This window comes from Pongo pygmaeus, chromosome 19 (assembly GCF_028885625.2).
Source record: "Pongo pygmaeus isolate AG05252 chromosome 19, NHGRI_mPonPyg2-v2.0_pri, whole genome shotgun sequence".
In the NCBI taxonomy this organism is placed as follows: domain Eukaryota; kingdom Metazoa; phylum Chordata; class Mammalia; order Primates; family Hominidae; genus Pongo; species Pongo pygmaeus.
The window spans coordinates 47,510,385-47,531,166 of NC_072392.2; the positions used below are offsets into that span (position 1 = coordinate 47,510,385).

Genomic DNA, 20,782 nt, shown 5'->3' on the forward strand with positions numbered 1-20,782 from the left:
AAATAAAGGTATTAGGTACACACATTTGCTTTGTAAAAATATAACTTTTTTCTATTGTAATTAAGCATGACAAAAAAACCATGGAGGAATAACCAGTTTTTATAAATCACCTAATAATGAGAGCAATATGAACATTACAAATCAAATACACACAAACACTAACTGATCATTAATTTCCAAAGTAACAGATAATATAGTCAATAGTAATAGTTGAATGAACTGTCCACATTTTAAAATTTCATTTACTCTATGGGTTCAATCTACTGCCTAAGACATTCCTTAATTAGAATACCTAACAAAATAGCAAAATGAATTGTTTCCATGTTAATTTTTCTCTACCTCTGTTGCTCCTTTTCTGAAAATTCTGTGAAACACCCTGATGAAGGGAGAAAGAGCAAGAAAAGATAAAGAAATGGTCTCTGCAACAAACAGTCTCTAGCAGTGCTGCCCAGTATTTCTGTGATGACAGGAACATTTTCTCTCTCTGCTGTCCAATAGAGTAAGTAATTGTCATATGTGGCTACTGGTACTTGCAATGTGGCTACTATATGATTGAGGAACTAAATTTTATTTAATTTTAATTATGTTAAAATTTAAGTTAAATAGTCACACATAGCTAGTGGCTACCATATTACGAAGTACAGTTCTAGATAAACCACAACTAAATATCAGTCTTCAGACAACTATATGTTTACTTTACTGAGCAACTCATGAAAGATTATCAAAGTGAAGTATAAATATTTAGCAGATCAGTTAATAGACAAAAGTCAACTTTACAAACTTACCTGGCCATCTTCCATTTTGGCTTTTGGATAGTTAAGGATTAGTTTTGTTGCTTGTTCCCATTTTGCATGTGTATCTTCCCAAGCCTAAAATGAAGGCAATTATCACTTGAAAGCAACTTTAAGTCTAGAGCTAAACATCAATCAGCTACAGCCAAGTTTCAAACTTGATGTATATTAAATACTCAGATATTATACTTGTAATATGCACATATCTTGGATTTACTTCAAAAGCTATTCCTGATCACACACATGTAACAAGAGGCTTCCAAATTGAGGGTGGGCGCTTGGGAGGGATGTTTCTGTTGCTAAGGGCATACCTCAGTGTTTCCTGCAGTGGGATGCTCAATGCGCCTCAGCAGTGCCATTACTCTTTTCTGAAGTGCTGCTCTTCCTAAGCAAATACAACAACAAATCAAGTTACTGCACTTAGAGCCCTGCCTGCCGATGGAGAACCTGATAAGCCCCACCCAAAAGGAGTAGGAAGAGCAGAGCAAATGCTTCAAATGATAAAGCCAAAAACTTCCTTTCACTAACCTCACAGGAAAGGTACTTATCTTGGACTCTACAATGTCCACAGAATAAAACAGCTATTCCCACCTATAATTTACTCAAAACATATGCCAATGTTTGTAAAACTTCACTATCTACAACTTAGGCAGAGTAAATTACATAATCATAACTGATAGTAACATATACTGCCAGTTATTTTTAAAATGTATAGCATATCAACAACTCAGTGGAAGACTAACAATTTATTTCAAATGCTTTTTATTTTCATCTTACTTTGTTCAGAAAAGGATTTCAAGTAAGCTACTTGAATTTCCTCTGTAAACTTACAAAGTAGTGACCTTAAATACATTCTCAAAATCAGATGCCATGTGCTTTGGGGTAGTCTGAGTTAAAAAAACCACTATTCACATTTACCTGTTGACATCATATTGCTGACAGAGGCAAACTCCATGAATGTGTTATAGTTGGGCAAGAGGTTATGCACTGACACTTCATCCACCCCACACCGGATATCTGCTTCCTCACAGAGGTGGCGGAAACAGGACATGGCAACCAGAACAGCTTCAGTGTCAGGGTTCCACAGAAACATGTACAGGGCCACTTCTAGTTTGGTCTGGGCTTGTCGGCAAATCGGGGGGGTTCCACTGCATCCTGCTGCACTATCCTGAGAGTCAAGGGTGGAAGACATATATTTGCAGCTTGGGTAATTTTATGTATAAAATCTAACAATGCAATAAACTGTGCATGTGTGTGTGTGTGTCTCAGCATACAATAACTCACAAGAGCTTTTTCTTTAATCATTATAGGAATTTTTCAAACCCCAAAATATCTTGTCCAAATGAGAAATGAGATTATCTGGACCAACATAATACTACTATCTGTTCAAGTTCAAATCAAATAGATATTATCCTATTCCAGATACCAGAAATGTAAACTGATTCTAACATGGACAGGTAAACACCATAACGTAAATCTACTGCAGTAACAATATAATGTACCTCCCAGTCAATTAGAAATGACAAAAAAAGAGGAAGTAACAGGAAATTCTATCTACTTGCTATAGGGAAGTAATAAAATAAGTACACTGCAGCACTCATTGAAACAAGGGCATAAACAAGAACTAAATATTGCTGTAGAAGATATATTTGATTCTGAATTACTTATTCTCCAAACATGAAATGGAGAAAATAATTGACAAAATAAATGCAAATTCTACAAGTAAAACAGACATTAGTAAACACCATACTGCTTAGGTGTTTTTTCCTTAACAAGGTTGTATTAAAAATTAGGAATGAAAAAAGTTTTGGTTTGGAAAATAAACTCTTCTATAATGATGTGATATTTTCACTTGAAATATGATTTATATTTAAAAGAAATTATACACACAAACACAAATCACAGAAACACTTATCTTTAACATGAAGCAAAATACTTTGTTTTTATCCCTATAAATCTGTACCTTTGTTAGCTGGTACAAACTCTATACTTCTGTGGTATGAATGGGTTTTTTATGGAGTGGAGGTTTATAATAATTATAATTATCAGATATAGCTTGTAAGTGTGAAGTGCTATTTACACATCCTTTTATTTAACCCTCTTTAACAACTCTGGGGCAGGAACTATTACTGTCCCCATTTTAAAGTTGAGGAACTGAGGAACAAGGATGTTAAGAACTTGCCCAAAGTTCCACAAAGAGCAGTAATAGAACTAGATTCTAAGCAGTTTTTCACTATTACACTATATTACCTAGATGAAATTTACCAAAGTTCATTCAGAAAACAAACAGAGCACATAAAATGATACAGGAAAAGTACAGAAGAAGCTGACCATAGAGGAGTTCCCTTTTCCCTTCCGGAGAGAGGCTCCAGGAGTACGTAGTAATTCTTCATGATCCATGGACATTTGACTGGTATTCCCACTAGAAGGAATATCACATCCTACCCCGTAAAAAAGGAGAAAGTGACAGGAACTTCTATCTGCCTGCTAGAAAAAATAAATAAATAAGCTTTACTGAAGCACTGACAACCAAGAGGAATAAACACTTATTTGAGTTGTCTTCCCGTTTGAGACTCTCCTAAAAAACCTCTCCTCTCAATCTCTATGCCCCAACTTAAAGGAGATTCACTAGAAACCCATTAGAACAAATAAGATTTACTTAATTCTTTAAAATTTCTTTCAGTTTCCCATTCTCTGAATCATCAGAAACAGTAGATTCTACAAATATAAATTAAGTCTAACATAAACATGAGTAAAACATCAACAATGTAAATCTACTGTATGAAAACTATAATTTGATCTCAATGACAAAGATTTTTTTCCCATAAGATTTTATACTGTGCCATGTTGGGATAACCAGAAATTGGCTCTTGAGATTAAGTTCTTCTGGACCAGTAATTAACCCTGGTATGTACATACACCAAGTATGTCATAAGAGTGACTATGCCTACCAGGGCACTATGAATTCATTACTGGATTCCTCATACTTGCATTCTGGAGATTATACCATAGGCAAGGCCATGAAAGTCTGAAGTCTAATCTCTTTCTGTATCTTTGGAATAATGCCCAATTCCACTACATTAACACATCAAATAAGCCACATGTGAATAAACCCACTTCACCATTAGTCTGTTTCTAAACAGAGACAATTTATTAATAACAAGCTGTAAAATACGGAAAAGGATATGAGTTTCATACATTTAAGGTTTTTCACAGCTATGCTTCTAGTACCAGATAAAAACTCATTAAATCAAGTACTCCGAAAACTAGGCCATAACAGAATTCCTAAATTGATTAATTATAGAAACCATATGTTAAAAGAAATTTAAGGCTCTTCTCTATCTTCCACAACCTCACCATGTTTCAATAGTTCAGAATCAAAACATTTCACTCCACCCCAACAAAGAAGTCTCCTGATATTTTCAAGAGGTGAAACCCTTATTGGAGGAATAGAAATAAATCTAGATTGAGGACCCTTAACTGTTTCCCTTTTGCTTCTTGATAGATAATTCTCTGGACTAGTCTAGCCATGAGATCTAGGTCTTTACGATTTCTCAGAGCTATGATTCTAGAACTGGACAAAAACTCATTAAATCAAGTACTCCCAAATCTATGCCATAATAGAATTCTTAAATTATAGAAGCTATATGTTAAAATAAATTTTATGTATGAATTATGTCTTATGTATGAACTTGAGAGTAAAGATAGAATATGCTCCTCAAGCTACTTTGGTTATAGCAGCCCCCACTTTTCCTAGGCCTGCTCCATAGAGACCTATTTAACTCAACTAGAACTAGAATTCATCAACAGTGTGGTTCTAAGGCCAAAGCCTCAGAATAATTTTTAAAATGCTGATTTGCCAGCCATTGTCCTCTGCACACATATTTCCTTTTGAGAACACTGGGAGGAAGGAGAAGCTGAAATAGAACCTAATTTGGCTATAAAACACTTTCGTAATCTCTCACCATTACCATTCCAAATATTCTTCCATTTTTTAAATATGTCATTTTGCTTACCTTATTTTTAAGAAGAAATTTATTCCTGCAGATCAATATTTCCCGCAACCACTTGAGAATTTCTGTGCTACTAAGCATTTGATGACTAGTTAATTTCTTGCAGATGTAAAAAAGCATTTGTGAGCTGCAGTAACATAAAGTTCATTGTTACTAGCATCATCAATAACCTAATGCAGATATAACCAGACATAAGAATGGCATTCTCCCATAATGAATACAAGTTTAGAGAAGCTTAGTTTTTCTTATAAGGTTTTAGAGAAACAGTTATCAAAGTGTCAACAGCATTATAATCAAAGGAAATAGGTCTACAAGTTATAGGAAAAAAGCAAGTATTTATTTATAAGCCCCCTATGTTTCATTAAACTCCCAGTGTTTCTATCCATGTATCTCATCCTTGTAGTAGACATAAGAAGAAACAATAAACCACATGCACAGCAGAGACTGCCTATAAACCCAGTGCTCCACAGTGGGGGTCTGCAAGCTACCATCCACAGGCCAAACCTAGCCTATCACTTGCTATTGTAAATATAAAGTTTTAGTTAAACACAGCCATGCCCGTTCATTCACATGTCTGTGGCCACTTTCATGCTCCAAAGGCAGAACTGAATGGTTATGACAGAAACTGTATGACCCACAAACCCTAAAATATTTACTATCTGGCCTTTTAGAGAAAAGTTTCCTGATCCCGACTCCAGAGCTGCACTGTCTAACATGGTAGCCACTAGCCAGCCACACATGGCTATTGAGCACTTTAAGTGTGGCTTGTTCAAATTGAGATGTGCTGTAAGTATAAAAGACACACCAAAGTTTGAAGACTTTATTAAAAAAAAGAGAATGAAATGTCATTAATAACTTTTATATTGATTACATGTTGAAATTATAGATAATATACACCGGGTTAAACAAAACAATATTACAATTAATTTTACCTGCTTCTTTTTACTCTTTAATGTAGTAAGTAAAAAACTTTAACATATGGGGTTCTCATTATATTACTAGTGGACAGCACTACTCTAGAGTAAGGTTTAATTCAGCTGCCAAGTAACTTAGCACACCCATTCTTATAAGATAATGGCAAACTTGAGGTTTACACATTTACATTTTCCTCAGTGTGGTGACTTCATGCTCATTAAAATGTAATGATTTATATAATCTAGAAAGCAGACCACAAAATTCTGTATATATTTTTTTCTTCTAAGCAGGTGTCCATTATTAATTCATTCATCGAAAGCATTGGTATTACAGAAAGTTTATGAAAGATCATAGTTCAAAAAACTGAAAAAACAGTATTGTTACAAAATTTTATCATTCTAGGCTTATAACTATGAAAATCTATTAAAAATACAGTAGTAACCACATTGAAATCTGAAAAAAGTAATATACCAAACAACAGTACTTATGTTAGGGTGACAAAATTTAGCACTATTCTTAAAATTTATTTTCTAAATTGCTGTGATACTTTTCTTACAGTTAAAACAAGAAATTCTAATAATTTGAAGTCAAATAAAATACAAAACCATAAAACCTTTGGAAGTATGTTTTACAATGTACTAAGTACTACAGAGTTAATATTTCAAGACAAAAATACAAAATAAAATTTAAAAGTTGAATTTAAAAAATAAAAGTACATATACCTAATCTCCCAAAATGTTTCTACAGGAGCATCAGGATTCCACAAATCAATGCTATCTAACTGATGAAGAACCAGCAGAGCCTGAATTTTTTAAAAAAGAGAAAGACAAAGAGAAGACTCACTCAAACATTTTTGGTAAACATAACACTGGAGTACTTATTTTATAAACGCTAAGAAATTGAGCTCTTTCATTTGTAGTTTCAATATATAGTAAAAGGTAAAAAGAGAGAAACTCTGGTGAACACAAACCTCTAGGGAATAATACAGACAGAATGAAATCATCTTATTCCCATCATTCTGACTCTAATTGGCATGTACATATAAAGCTAAATGATGAATTTGGAACAATATATAACTGTAAAAATTGCTTTAAGAAACAAACAAAATAATTTCAATAGATATTAAAGAACTCTATGAAACAAAAAGTTAATCCCCAAGTAAGAAGGCTTGCCAAAATTAATACACACAGTGAAAGATAAGTAAAAACTGTCTCACTTGCCACAAAGTCTCTTGTAACAGAAAAGAGCAATTATTTTTCAAAATCAAGAGAGAGGAAGCAAAATGGATTCTGTATTTCATAGCAGATTATCCATTCTAAAGTATTTCAATTGACCACAGAACTGAAATTGGAATCTGGCTCAGAGAACACTAACAGGAATTAAATAATTCATTTACAATATATAACATATAAATAGATTATTACATAAATTAAAACCATCAAAGATGTAAAAAAAACGCAAACTCTTCCTTCGAACTGATCCTATCTTAACTCCAATTCTACAATCCCAATTCACATTCCTCCCACCACCCCTCCACCCCCAACCCAGCAGACACTGTGAAGCTCTGGACATTTCTTTCAGTCCTTGGTCAACATATCAACATTTAAAGGCCAGACCCATATTATCTTATTTCAAACATTTTTATTTTAATTACTTTGAGATATTTAATGAAAATTGCAATTAATTGTGAGAATCTTAAAAAGCTATATAATTTATAGCTCTCATATCAAGGAAAAACAACACAAATTAAAATTCAATTTTGCTACTATTGTACAAAAACTTGGTACAATTCACTGGCACTAGTTTTTTTAAGTGACAAATTCTCTATATTTTTGTTTGATAAAACTTTAAAAATATATATTGAAAGAAAATGTGTTAGCCTTTTCCAGGCTTTAATTTTCTTTTCATATTGCCTTTTTTTGTATTTTCCACGTTTTAACAAAGCCATAAATGCAGTATACTCACTTGACATTTCATATTTTTCCATATTGTTGTGTGATCTATATAAGTTTTAATAAATGTTTAACAGCTCACCAAGTTAAAATACCATTCTCATTATTGAATATTAACCCATTCTCCTCCCAGTAAATAAAGCTCTCTTAATATTCTCCTATTATAATTAAGAGCAATAAGTACCTATGTGTGCAGCTTTTTCCTTTTGAGTTATATTCATAAGATTTTTAAAGTGATAGAAATTGAATTATTTGTATAAAAAAATGAAATGTTTGTATAGCTCCTGCCAAATAGCCTTCCAAAAAGACTACAAGAAATGTATCAATTTACGGGACCAATAGCAATGTACACAAATGGAAGCAATGATTACGTAGTAAGTGCTAAAACATTTTTATAAACATTTTTACTGGGTATGTATAAACATTTTTACAGTATGTACATTAGGATGGCTACAATCAAAAAGACACATTATAACAAGTGTTAGCAAGGATGCAGAACTATTAAAACCTTCATATGTTGTTACTGGGAACATAAAATGATACAGCTGCTTCAGAAAAAGAGTTTGATAGTTCCTCAAAAGTTCAACAGAGTTACCACACAACTTAGCAGTTCCACTCCTATATACTTAAGAGATATGTCCACATATAGACTTTCACACAAATGTTCATAGCAGCATTATTTCTAATAGCTAAAAAGTAGAAACAACACCAAACGTCCACCAACTGATAACTAGATGAACAAAACAGATCCATACAATGAAATATTTGGCAATAAAAAGGAAGAAAACAGTGATTCATACCACAACATAAATGAACCTTGAAAGCATTAAGTCAAGGTAGCCAGACATAAAAGGCCACATATTCTATGATTCTATTTATATGAAATATCTAAAACAAGCAAATCCATAGAGACAGAAAATAGATTAGTAGTTGGTAGGGATGAGGGAATGGGGAGTCAAGTTTCTTTCTGGGGCGATAAAAATGTTATGGATTAGAGAGTAGTGATAGTTGCATAACTGTGTGAATAAGAACTACTTAGGGGGGAGGGGGGAGGGATAGCATTAGGAGATATACCTAATGCTAAATGACAAGTTAATGGGTGCAGCACACCAACATGGCACATGTATACATATGTAACAAACCTGCACATTGTGCACATGTACTCTAAAACTTAAAGTATAATAATAATAAAATTTTAAAAAAAACTACTTAAAATGGCCAAATTGAGGGTATGTGAATTATGTCTCAATTTAAAAATTAGTATTTTTAATATTTAATAAAAATATTTTTAAAAATTTTAAAGTCAACTGCAATTAGAAAATCTCAAACTATTTTATTAAGCATCAGAATTTGTACAATGTTATTGCTATGTGATATAAAGCAAGTAAACCCCTTCTTTCTCCATGGAGTTTTATAAAACAATGTATAGACATAAACATACCATTTCCAGAAATGACATCTACCTGTTACTCACAGAAACCACACACCAAAGGAATATCATGAATGTACATAGTTACAAACTTTCCTTCAAGAACCTGGAATTCATTTTCCCCTTACCTCCATTGCTTCCTGAGCAATCTCTGGCATGTGTGACTGAGGGACCAGTTGGACGAGCCCTGTAATTAATTCTGCTGTACTGCCTTGGGTTTCGGGCCCCTGTTTTCTTGGATTCTGCAGGAAAAAAAGGAAACTTCAATTAAAAAAAAAAATAAATCGAGAGAGATTAGAAGGAGGAAGAAATAGACAGTGACTGCTAAAGGGTACCAAGTTTCTTTTAGGGGTGATAACAATGTTCTAGAACTAGGCCGGACGCGGTGGTTCACGCCTGTAAGCCCAAGACTTTGGGAGGTAGTGGTGGGTGGATCACCTGAAGTCAGGAGTTTGAGACCAGCCTGACCAATATGGTGAAATCCTATCTCTACTAAAAATATAAAAATTAGCCAGGCGTGGTGGCATGCGCCTGTGGTCCCAGCCACTTGGGAGGCTGAGGCAGGAGAATCGCTTGAAGCTGGGAGGCGGTGGTTGCAGTGAGCCGAGATTGCACCACTGCACTCCAGCCCGGGTGGCAGAGCGAGACTCCATCTGGAAAAAAGAAAAAAAAAGAAAAAAAAAGTTCTAGAATTACATAGTGGTAATGGTTGCAGAACCTTGTAAATATACTGAAAACAACTGAATTGTAAACTTTAAGATGGTGAATTTTATGGTATGTGGGTATGGTATTTTTATCTCAATAAAATAAAAATTTTATTAAATCAAAACTTCTTTTGTTAGGGATTCTTTTAATCCACATCTATACTTGTTCATTAATGTGAATAATGTCCAGGGAAAATCCTAATGAAAACAAAAACCACTAATTCCCATTAAAAATTACATCAACAATATGAGGAATAATTTTTTTTACAACAATAGTAAACTGGCTAAAGAACGTATCTCTGGTTTGGAACTTACTGGTTTTGAGCTTATACATGATTGTGATCAAAGATAAAGGACATACATGTTGGATAAGGATTGCATGATTATCCTGTATGGCCCTCTTGACCCATACAAAGGTCCTGCCCAAATCCACACAGCTGGTAACAAAGCAAAGGCTAGAATTTGCATTGGCAGATACCCATACTTCGGTCCTTTTCATCGTGGAAAAATATAGTGTACTAAGCAAAGAAAATTAACGTTATGTAAAAATGTGAATGCCTACCCTTTTTTTTTTTTTTTTTTTTTTGAAACAGAGTGCAATGGCGTGACCTCGGCTCACTGCAACCTCTGCCTCCCGGGTTCAACCAATTCTCCTGCCTCAGCCTCCCGAGTAGCTGGGATTACAGGCATGCGCCACCACGTCTAGCTAATTTTTGCATTATTATTAGAGATGGGGTTTCACCATGTTGGCCAGGCTGGTCTCGAACTCCTGATCTCAGGTGATCCACCTGCCTCGGCCTCCCAACATGCTGGGATTACAGATGTGAGCGACCACGCCCTGCCAAATGCCTACCTATTTAGAGACTAAAATGTTTCTCTTAACTTGGAAGCATATATTTACACTTCAAGAATATATGGTTTGGCCAGGCATGGTGGCTCATGCCTGTAATCCCAGCAGTTTGGGAGGCCAAGGCGGGCAGATTGCTTGAAGTCAGGAGTTCGAGACTAGCCTGGCCAACATGGAGAAACCCCATCTCTCCTAAAAGTACAAAAATTAGCCGGCATGGTGGCGGGTGCTTGTAATCTCAGCTACCTGGGAGGCTGAGGCAGGAGAATCACTTGAACCCAGGAGGCGGAGGTTGCAGTGAGCTGAGATCACACCACTGCACTCCAGCCTGGGCAATATAGTGAGACTCTTGTCTCAAAAAAAAAAAAAAAAAGAATATATGAAGCCAATGCAACTTGTGTCCCATATTTTATTTTGCTAACTATAGATTTTTCCCCATTATAATGACTAAGGTAAGCCCTCACTGCAATGTATCTGTAATTCAAAACTGTTAGCTTATTTTCTGACATTCATATAAATTCATCCAAAACCAAATCATTTTTATTGAATGCCAAAGACACAACAATGAAAACGAGAAGATGTGTTTCCCATCCTCCATGAGCATGTAGTCTCATGGGGGAAGATATCATCAATAAATTAATCAGATCAACAAGTATAAAAATGCAAATCACATAAGAGCTATTAAGGTACATGCTGCTATGACAGCCTATAACATGGAAAAGTGTCCTAGTCAGGGAGGCTTCCTCAGTGCAGTGACAATAGCTTAGAATGAGTAGGAATTACTATGTGAAGAGTAAGCAGATTCTAGGCAGAGGGAAAAGCAACTGCAAGGGAGGTATGAAGGCATGTGGTTAGAAAGACTGAAAGGAAGACCATCATGAATAGAGTAAAGGAAGACAAAAAATGTAATGCTACATGTGGAAGAAATGGTAGATGGGAGAAAGATTTCGCACGACCCTGTAGATCTATTTGGAGTTTGGTCTTCATAAGCAAGAGCAATTTCAACTAAAAGGTTTCAAGCTGAGAGGGGGCATAATAAGATTTGCTTTTTAAAGAGACTGCCATAACTTCAGTGTGGAGAAATGATCAGGGGGATCTAAGAAACGATGCAAGCTGAGTAATTAGGAGGCTTGAGAAATTGAGAGTACTAAAATGGAAGACAAAACCATATTACTTTAAAAATACCATGATTGAGACCATTTAATAATTATTCCTACATTCCTTACATTACTAAGACTCAGAATTTTTATGTAAAAGACAAGATGGTCAAATATTTACAACGAATCTTCTATTTTAATGTACTTATGGTTACTTTAAAAAAATTTATTAACCACTAGATGGCAGCAAAGCAAATAATTTCCATTTTAAATGATCCTTGGAAAATGGCAAGTTTTGCTTCACTTCTTCTTGAAGCAACATTTAGTAGAAAAGGCATTGGTGAGTTTGGTGCCTGCTTTGAATGTGAATTATCGCCATGTAAACAGAGTACTGCTAGTATTATGTGACCTTCATGACGAAATAATGCCACAAATAGCTTGTAACACATAACAAAGGAATGAAGAGAAAGGGAACTTCATTTTTTTTATAGAGTTTCACTGACAGGTTTTATGGAATTTTTTCATGCCAAAGATCTGTTTATTCTAATTAGACTTTCAAACTTGAATGGGGTTTTCAGGGTTAAAGTATCACAGGCCTTCTTTTGGGGTCACTGATCCTTTAGGAATGTTACTTCTCTCCTCTCCACTCCCCAAGAAAAATGACTCATAAATACACATTTTTAAAAAATTCATGAAGTTTCATAGAACTCTTGGAATCATAGGCATGTAGTTACAAACTCCCTGTATTACAGTAATTTTAAAAATATGCCACCAAAATCGAAAGCACCTTAACACTTTTTAAAAAGCCAGTTACTGAGCAAAGCGGTAAGAAACCTTGCTTGATGCTGCTCTCCGGGACTGAAGAAGCTCAACAAAGGTTAAACATGTCATCCTATGAAAGACACAATATAGAACTATTACATTTGGTGCATTAATAATACTAGTGTTAAATTGTATCTTATTAATAGCAATAATAGCTAACATTTATTTAGTGCTTATTATGCACCAGGCATTGTTCCTAAAGCATTGTATGTACTATTTCAATTTTCCTAACAGTATCTCTGAGATAGGAACTATTATGATCCCAATATATCAGATGAGAAAACTAAGGCATAGAAAGATTAAATAGTCATCCAAATCACATAGCTAGTAAGTAGTCTCCAGCGTCCATGCTGTTAATCACTTCACTATGACTCATTTTTATTATTTGCGTTGTTCCTAATTACTCTGTGTACCAGAGTGATGTTCTCAGAAATTTAATATCATCTGAGGCAATAAGAGTAGTTATGACAATAACTGACTACTAGCCAGGCACGGTGGCTCATGCCTGTAATCACAGCACTTGGGGAGGCCGAGGCTGGAGGATGGCTTGAGGCCAGGAGTTCAAAGGCAGTGAGCCATCACTGCTCCACTGCTCTCTAGCTTGGGAAGCAGAGCGAGACCCTGTCTCAAAATAATAATAATAATGATAATCACAATAATTCAAGTACTAGCCACACCCATTTTCACCTCATTCTTTTTCCAATACAGTATTTGTAGGCAGAGCCAATGATAACAAAAAGCTGATAACACGAAGAAAGGGGGATAGAAAAGCTAAATTGGCAAAAGCAACTGGAGATTTTTTAAACCAATAGTGTAGATGCAGACAGCACTGTGATCAATGGTCACTTCTATCCCCCATACCAGGATTATACCTGAATAATATATAACCTAGTAATAGGATGAGAACAGAGATCTCATCAAAGTATGTTAGTTTAATGATAGGGAAATTAAGAAGAAAGAGAAATGTTAAGAAATGATAAAGGCAATTAAGAATCTGATCTAATTATATCAGTATTCATTATACATTAGCTTTCTTAGAGACGTCTTAGTTTTCAGGTATGATCAGTAAGGATCAGTAAGTGCTCTTGAGCTAAAAATTATCCTCGAGGTCTTGGCATTTCAGCTAAACCAAATTAACTTAGTGTGATAATTTTGAGACATTTCATAAAAAAATACTTACACAAAGCAAGAGCTTTGGATCTGCATGAATTAGTTTCACCATGGACAAGAGAAGATACTTATAGCTTCTTGTCTCCAGGTCTGTAGGTTTTTCTTTAAATTTAAGGCTTGTTACTTTTTCTTTAAATGTAAGACTCTAAAAACAAAACAAAAACATGGTATCAGACATAAGACTCAGGATAATAGCTATCCAACCTTTTAAAAGAAATTTATTATTAAAAAACTTCAAAAAAAGCTATTTTTTATACTACCAAATGTGTGGTATAAGTAGAAACACTCAATAGTAAGCATAAGGTCAGTATTATTAAGCTTAACAAAACAATGAAAATCATTTTTGCACCATCTATATTATTTTTTAATGAATCTAATAAAACAATGAAAATTTATTACAATACTAAAAGCTTAGTATCAGGTTGTAAAACATCTATGTAAAAAACTATTTTCTAAAATGTAAAAACATAAGGGAAAAAATATTTGGTCTATAGTTCTCACAAATATACACACTGGGTAATTTATTTAACAAACATTCCCCAGACATACATACAAGTATTTCATAGACTCTACAACATTATCAATTGTAAGATGCATCATTATTTGATGTCCCAAAAGGAATGAAAAACTGCTGTCAATTTTAAGACACCATTTAAAATAAGATACATTCCCAATTTTAGAGAAGAGTAAAAATAAGTGCTTCTTAGAATTAATGAAACATGTTATGTAGGCAATCTTTGTATTTACTAGTTTAATTGTAAAATTTGTTTTTTCCTTCGACGGCACTCCACCTCTTTTAAGTTACAGAATGCATGCATTTTGCCTGAAGAACATTTGTAAAACAGAAAGAACTCAGGTAAACTTACAGAAAATATGTTTCAATTATAGAGACATATGATGAACTAAAATAATTATAGATGTTTTTCAACCAAAAATCCAACAATTATATTCTAGAGCTAATATCACCTATTATTATAAAACATTTCCTTCTTTTTTTCCTTGAAAAGAACACAGTCTGATTCTGAATGAATGCCTTTATGTAAACATATCTATAATATAGAAATAATAGATTGTGTACCAACTATGGACCCATAATACAAATGTCCAAGTAAACAGGCTGTCTTTCAAAGTTAAGAAGCAGACATGCATATCTACAACACAAATGAACTATCCTCAATGTTTAAGTGAAATATGCATTTGTTATTATACCCAAGAACACTGAAGGGTTTTAGTCCTCAGGGGGGAAGAACAGCTATTTAATGCACACATTTATACTCAAGAATGTCACTACAGAAGAGAAATAGCAAAACTTCCAAATAGTTTGCTTTTATAACTGCCCCCCAATCCCAAAGCAAATGTTTTACTAAATGATTTAATAAATTCTGGTTTTAATGTTTGCTCTCTTTCAACTGTATTTTTTTCTCACTCTAAGTTGAGGTGTTTCACCTCAGATCAAGCTGAAACTTTGATTAAACAAATTTATTTACTTTGATGTAACTAAGTGTAACTATCAAATGGCTCTTCCCTGATGCAGCCATTGCACAGGAACACAGGATCAGAGAACAATTAGCAGGTATCAGAATTTTTCCTTAAGAATCATTTCCAAAAAAAGTAAATAGAGTCATATGCCACATAACAACATTTCAGTCAAAGATAGACAATATGTAACATAGCTGAAAAATTCCTATCACTTAGTAACATAGCCATCATGATTTCCAAGCACAATGCGTTATTGTCTGTAGTGATGCTGGTGTAAACAAACCTTCACTTCTAGTCACATAAAAAAAAAAGTATAGCACATACAATTATGTATAGTATACAATACTTGATGAGAATAAATAACTGTTACTGGTTTATGTATTTATTATTAATATACTTTTTTGAGACCAAGTCTCACTTTGTTGCCCAGGCTGGAGTGCAGTGGTGCGATCTCGGCTCACTGCAACCTCTGCCTCCCGGGTTCAGGCAATTCTCCTGCCTCAGCCTCCCGAGTAGCTGGGACTATAGGCATGCACCACCACGCCCAACTAATTTTTTTGTATTTTTAGTAGAGAAGGGGTTTTGCCATGTTGGCCAGGCTGGTCTTGACTCCTGACCTCAGGTGATCCACTTGCCTTGGCCTCCCAAAGTGCTGCGACTACAGGCATGAGCCACTAGGCCCAGCCTACTATAGTATACTTTGTATTGTGATACTCCTACTTAAAGATACTCCTACTTAAAGATAAAAAGTTAACTATGAAACACAGCCTCAGAAGGTCCTTCAGGAGGTATTCCAGAAGAAGGCATTGTTACCACAAGAGATGACAGCTCCACACGTTATTTCCCCTAAAAACCTTCCAATGGGAGCAGATGTGGAGGTGGAAGACAGTAACACTGATTGATGATCTTGACCCCATGTAGGCCTAGGCTAATGTGTATGTTTGTGTCCCAGATCTTAAAACAGTTTTCAAAATAAAAATTAAAATAGAACATTTTCAAATAGAAAAAACTTACAGGATATAAAGAAAAATATTTTATGCAGCTAGCTATACAATGTGTTTTAAGCTAAGTGTTATTACAAGAGTCAAAAAATTAAAAAATTTAAAAGTTTATATTTTAAAAGCTACCATAAAGTTAATTATCATATAAAAATATTTTTTATAAATTTGATACAGCTTAAGTGTAGTGTTTATAAAGTCTACAGTATAGATCCTGAGTATGAGAAAAATGCAAAAGTATTAAAAGTAAAATAAATTTAAAAAAATTTTAAGTCTACAGTAGTGTAATGTCCTAGGCTTCACATTCACTCAACACTCACTCAATGACTCACCCACAGCAACTTCCAGTCCTGCAAACTCCATTTGTGTTAAGTGTCCTATACATTTTTTTCTTTTATACTGTATTGTTACTGCACCTTTTCTGTTTGAATAAACAAATACTTACCATTGTGCTACAACTGCCTACGGTATTCAGTACAGTAACATGCTGTTTAGCCTAGGTTTGCAGCCTAGGAGCAGTAGGCTAGACCATATATCCTAGGTATGTAGCAGGCTATATAACCGTCTAGGTTCATGTAAGTAGACTCTATGATGTTTGCACAATGACTGAATCACTAAGGATGCACTCATTTCTCAAGACATGTCCCTGTCATTATGTGATGTATGACTATATTAGTTTAATTATGTCACCTCTTAATCCCAAGCAACAACATGTAAATTCTGTTCCAACATGCCTGTCTAATATGAAAAGTATGACTTCAGAAATTCCAATAAATTTAATTCATCTCAAATACCTTTTAATTTTATTGGGTTACAGAAAGTGAGGAACAACATGCTAAAGGAGCAATTTGTTTCTTAATTAGAAATGTAAGAAAAAAATTCATTCATTCATTAGTTGACCTTCTATATTGCAGGTATTAGCAGGAATACAAGCTGGTACATGTGATCTGGCCAAAGATGAGAGGTAATCATGTCTGGGAAGAAATTCATGAACCACAGTCTTCAGACATTTACTAAAGGCCCAAACCACTTGTTAATTTAGACTATGTGACTGAATAACAGGCATGTAAGAAAGATCTGGTGAGCCAGCATGCCATTTAAGATAAAAAATGTTGAGAAATAACAAATATTTGTGAAAATTCATACATCTGTTATTGGCAGTTTTGAATTTTATGAAAGCAGGAGATGTTAGTTTGCAAATAGTAAAATTAGTGCTAAGACAAACATTTCAAATATTAAAAAAATACTATAAAAGTACAAAGGAGAAGTTATGGCTCAACATTCATATAAAAATGGCCAAAGAGTTTAAATAACTAAAAAGTCAATATAAAATAATACTATCTTAGATTGTATTAATAGAAACAGGGTATACAAACACAACAGTTTAATAGCTTTTATCAATTATCACATCATAGTATTACATCTGTATCACTAACATCAGATCTTAATATGGCATTTTGATTTTAAAAATTTTTGTCAGGTTGGTCTTTCCAGAAGAGAAGCAAATCAGAAACAGGAGGGTTTTTTGTTTTTTGTTTTTGTTTCTTTGAGACAGAGTCTCGCTCTGTTGCCCAGGCTGGAGTGCAGTGACACAATCTTGGCTCACTGCAACCTCCGCCTCCCGGGTTCAAGCAATTCTCCTGTCTCAGCCTCCTGAGTAGCTATAACTACAGGTGCCTGCCACCACACCTGGCTAATTTTTTTGCATTTATAGTAGAGACAAGGTTTCACTATGTTGGCCCAGTTGGTCTCAAACTCCTGGTCTCAAGTGACCTGCCCGCCCCGGCCTCCCTAAGTGCTGGTATTATAGGCGTGAGCCACTGCGCCCGGCCTGGACGAGGATTTTGAAACCACATCAAGTAAGAAATTCATTCCTTCATTCATTCTGCAAACATGTACTAAATGCCCAATATGTATCAGATGTTGTTCAAAAGTTAGGGATTCGGTGTTGAATAAGCCAGACAAAGCTACTGCTTTCATCAAGCTAACTTGCTAGTGAAGAAGGACAACTAAAGAACCTGATAAAGACACTGAACTGAATGTCAAGAAACCTCAGAACTAACTCTGGTTGACTGTTCATTAACCATGCATTTGTTATTAATATAACTTTATTTAAGCTTCAGTTTCTTTAGCTATAAAAACAGACCCAACAAACACACATACACTTTTAAAGAGAGCTAAAAGAGGCCAGGCGCAGTGGCTCATGCCTATAATCCCTGCATTTTGGGAGACTGAGGCAGGTGGATCACTTGAGGTCACAGTTCAAGAGTAGCCTGCCCAAAATGGTGCTAAATGGTCTACTAAAAATACAAAATTAGCTGGCATGATGGTGGGCGCCTGTAACCCCAGCTAGTCGGGAGGCTAAAGCAGGAGATCACTTGAACCTAGGAGGCAGAGGTTGGAGTGAGCCAAGATTGCATCACTGCACTGCACTCACTCCAGCCTGGGTGACAGAGTGGGACTCGGAGTGAGACTCTGTCTCAAGAAGAAAGAAAAAAGAGAGCTAAAAGAATAAAATCCCTTCCAACGCCAAAATGATATAAAAATAAAACGAATTCTAGGAGTACAGAATAACCTTATTCAAATATCTGCAGGGCCACCTTGTGGAAGAATCAGAAGTATTCTATAGAGCTCCAAAAGAAAGAGGATCAATGATGGCTGTAAGTGACAGAGACATGATTCTGTCTTGGTCGAAGAGAAAATTTTCAAATAAGTAGCTCCTTCCAACAAGTAACTTGTCTCTCCAAAATACAAAGTGTTAGTAAAGCCTTGAAGCAGATATTATTTTACTTTTACTGTTTTGCAACAGAACTCCTTGATTGCTACTTCCGAAGCAAGCTAATGGCTCAGGTTTATCAGTCCCGAATCTTTTGAGGCAATACAAATGAGGGACAACCCACTGAACATACTCTGTAATACAGTGGTTCTCAAGTGGGGGTGATTTTGTCCCCCAGGGGGCATCTGGAAATGTTTGGAGACATGTGTGGTTTTCATGACTGGGAGGGCTGGAGGGTAAAGGAAATATTGGCATCTAGTGGGTAGAGGCCAGAGATGCTGCTGAATATCCCACAATGCACAGTACAGCCCCCTATACCAGAGTTATCCAGTCCAAAATGTTAATAGTGCCAACAGTAGGAAACTCTGATGTTAGGTATTATCTGTAAACCATTTATTATATATATTTGCCTGTGTTGCCGGACTCCATGCCACCTGTAGTGAGTTTTTTTGTTTTTTTTTTGAGACAGATTCTCGCTCTTGTTGCCCACGCTGGGGTGCAATGGCGCCATCTCAGTTCACTGCAACCTCCGCCTCCCAGGTTCAAGCGATTCTTCTGCCTCAGCCTCCTGAGTAGCTGGAATTACAGGCATGCACCACCACGCCTGGCTAATTTTTGTATTTTTAGTAGATATAGGGTATCACCATGTTGGCCAGGCTGGTCTCGACCTCCTGACCTCAGGTGATCCACCCAACTTGGCCTCCCAAAGTGCTGGGATTACAGACGTTAGCCATCGTGCCCAGTGTTGAGTTCTTCATTAGGCATTTTCAAGCAAAAGCTATAAACCTTTTGCTTGGAATCTCTGTGAGGGGAAGTGCTGTGTATGTTTAGTTCACCATGCTTCCCTGGCATTAGCACCTTTGCCTGGCAAAGAGTAGAAGGTCAATACTTCCATACTGGTTATCTGACTGTTAACTCACCAAGTTTATGAGGGGTGAGATTTTACCCTAACAGCCATTCAAAACCTAAAATTTTCTTATTCTAAAAATTGTTTCATATTAAATTTGCTATTTATTTTCTCTCCTGGTAATATCAGCCCAAAAGCTGTCCTTTAGTCATTATGTACAAATATACATACATATAACATTTCAAAAACATAAACAGCTTAGGAATGATTTTGAAAATTAAATGTATACTGATATTTTCGGAAAATAATTAGAAATAAAAACTAAATTCTTATTACAGGTGTCCTTGGGCCAAAAGAGGAAATCTTCTCTAGTTATGGCTTTTCAGTAAAATAATATGTAGCTCTCAGAATCAGCTTATAACTAGGGCTAAGAAGTAAAATAACTTCTAAGTATAGAGAACATATTCAGACTACCAATCAAATTTTACCTCTGTTCAAAACAATCATTTAGTTTCATTTTTAGTCCTTATTCACAGAAAATTATGGGCAGCTGGTAAAGTGGATATTGAAGTTAAACAGGAAGTGAATATTAACCTCTCACCAAGTCCTATTATTGGAGGCCATTAATTTTCTACCAGAAAAGGTAGTAAACTTAAAACAAAAAAGTCAAATAAACTTCTAATTTCCCAGAAGATCTCTGGAATAAACAGGTCAATAAATAACTTTTAAACAACTTATTTCAAGTAGTTTTAAAAGATTTTTTAAAAATATCTTGTTAAATAACATTTAAACAGCTATTATTTATGCTTATCTCCAATTAACTTATACCTGTATTGAAAATTTTTTCAACTTAAAAAAAAATGAAGTACTTGGCATTACAAAAAGTCAACTAAAAGGTAACCTTGCATTTTAAAGTTTACTTAAGGAAACATCATTGCCATG

General features: G+C 35.0%; 1 protein-coding gene across 3 annotated transcripts in view; it reads right to left on the reverse strand.

The window, feature by feature from the left end:
• Positions 1-20,782, reverse strand: part of NF1 (neurofibromin 1) — a 282,604-nt gene that overhangs the window by 145,345 nt on the left and 116,477 nt on the right. For 2 of the 3 annotated variants that reach the window (XM_054459933.2, XM_054459932.2), the window contains exons 13-20: positions 13,751-13,885; positions 9,229-9,342; positions 6,442-6,521; positions 4,808-4,931; positions 3,123-3,278; positions 1,710-1,959; positions 1,103-1,176; positions 786-869 (exon numbers count right to left, since the gene is read on the reverse strand). In XM_054459933.2, the coding sequence (XP_054315908.1) occupies positions 786-869; positions 1,103-1,176; positions 1,710-1,959; positions 3,123-3,278; positions 4,808-4,931; positions 6,442-6,521; positions 9,229-9,342; positions 13,751-13,885 (1,017 nt within the window). The remainder of the gene's footprint in view (positions 1-785; positions 870-1,102; positions 1,177-1,709; positions 1,960-3,122; positions 3,279-4,807; positions 4,932-6,441; positions 6,522-9,228; positions 9,343-13,750; positions 13,886-20,782) is intronic. The other variant, XM_063656134.1, reaches the window with a different exon arrangement.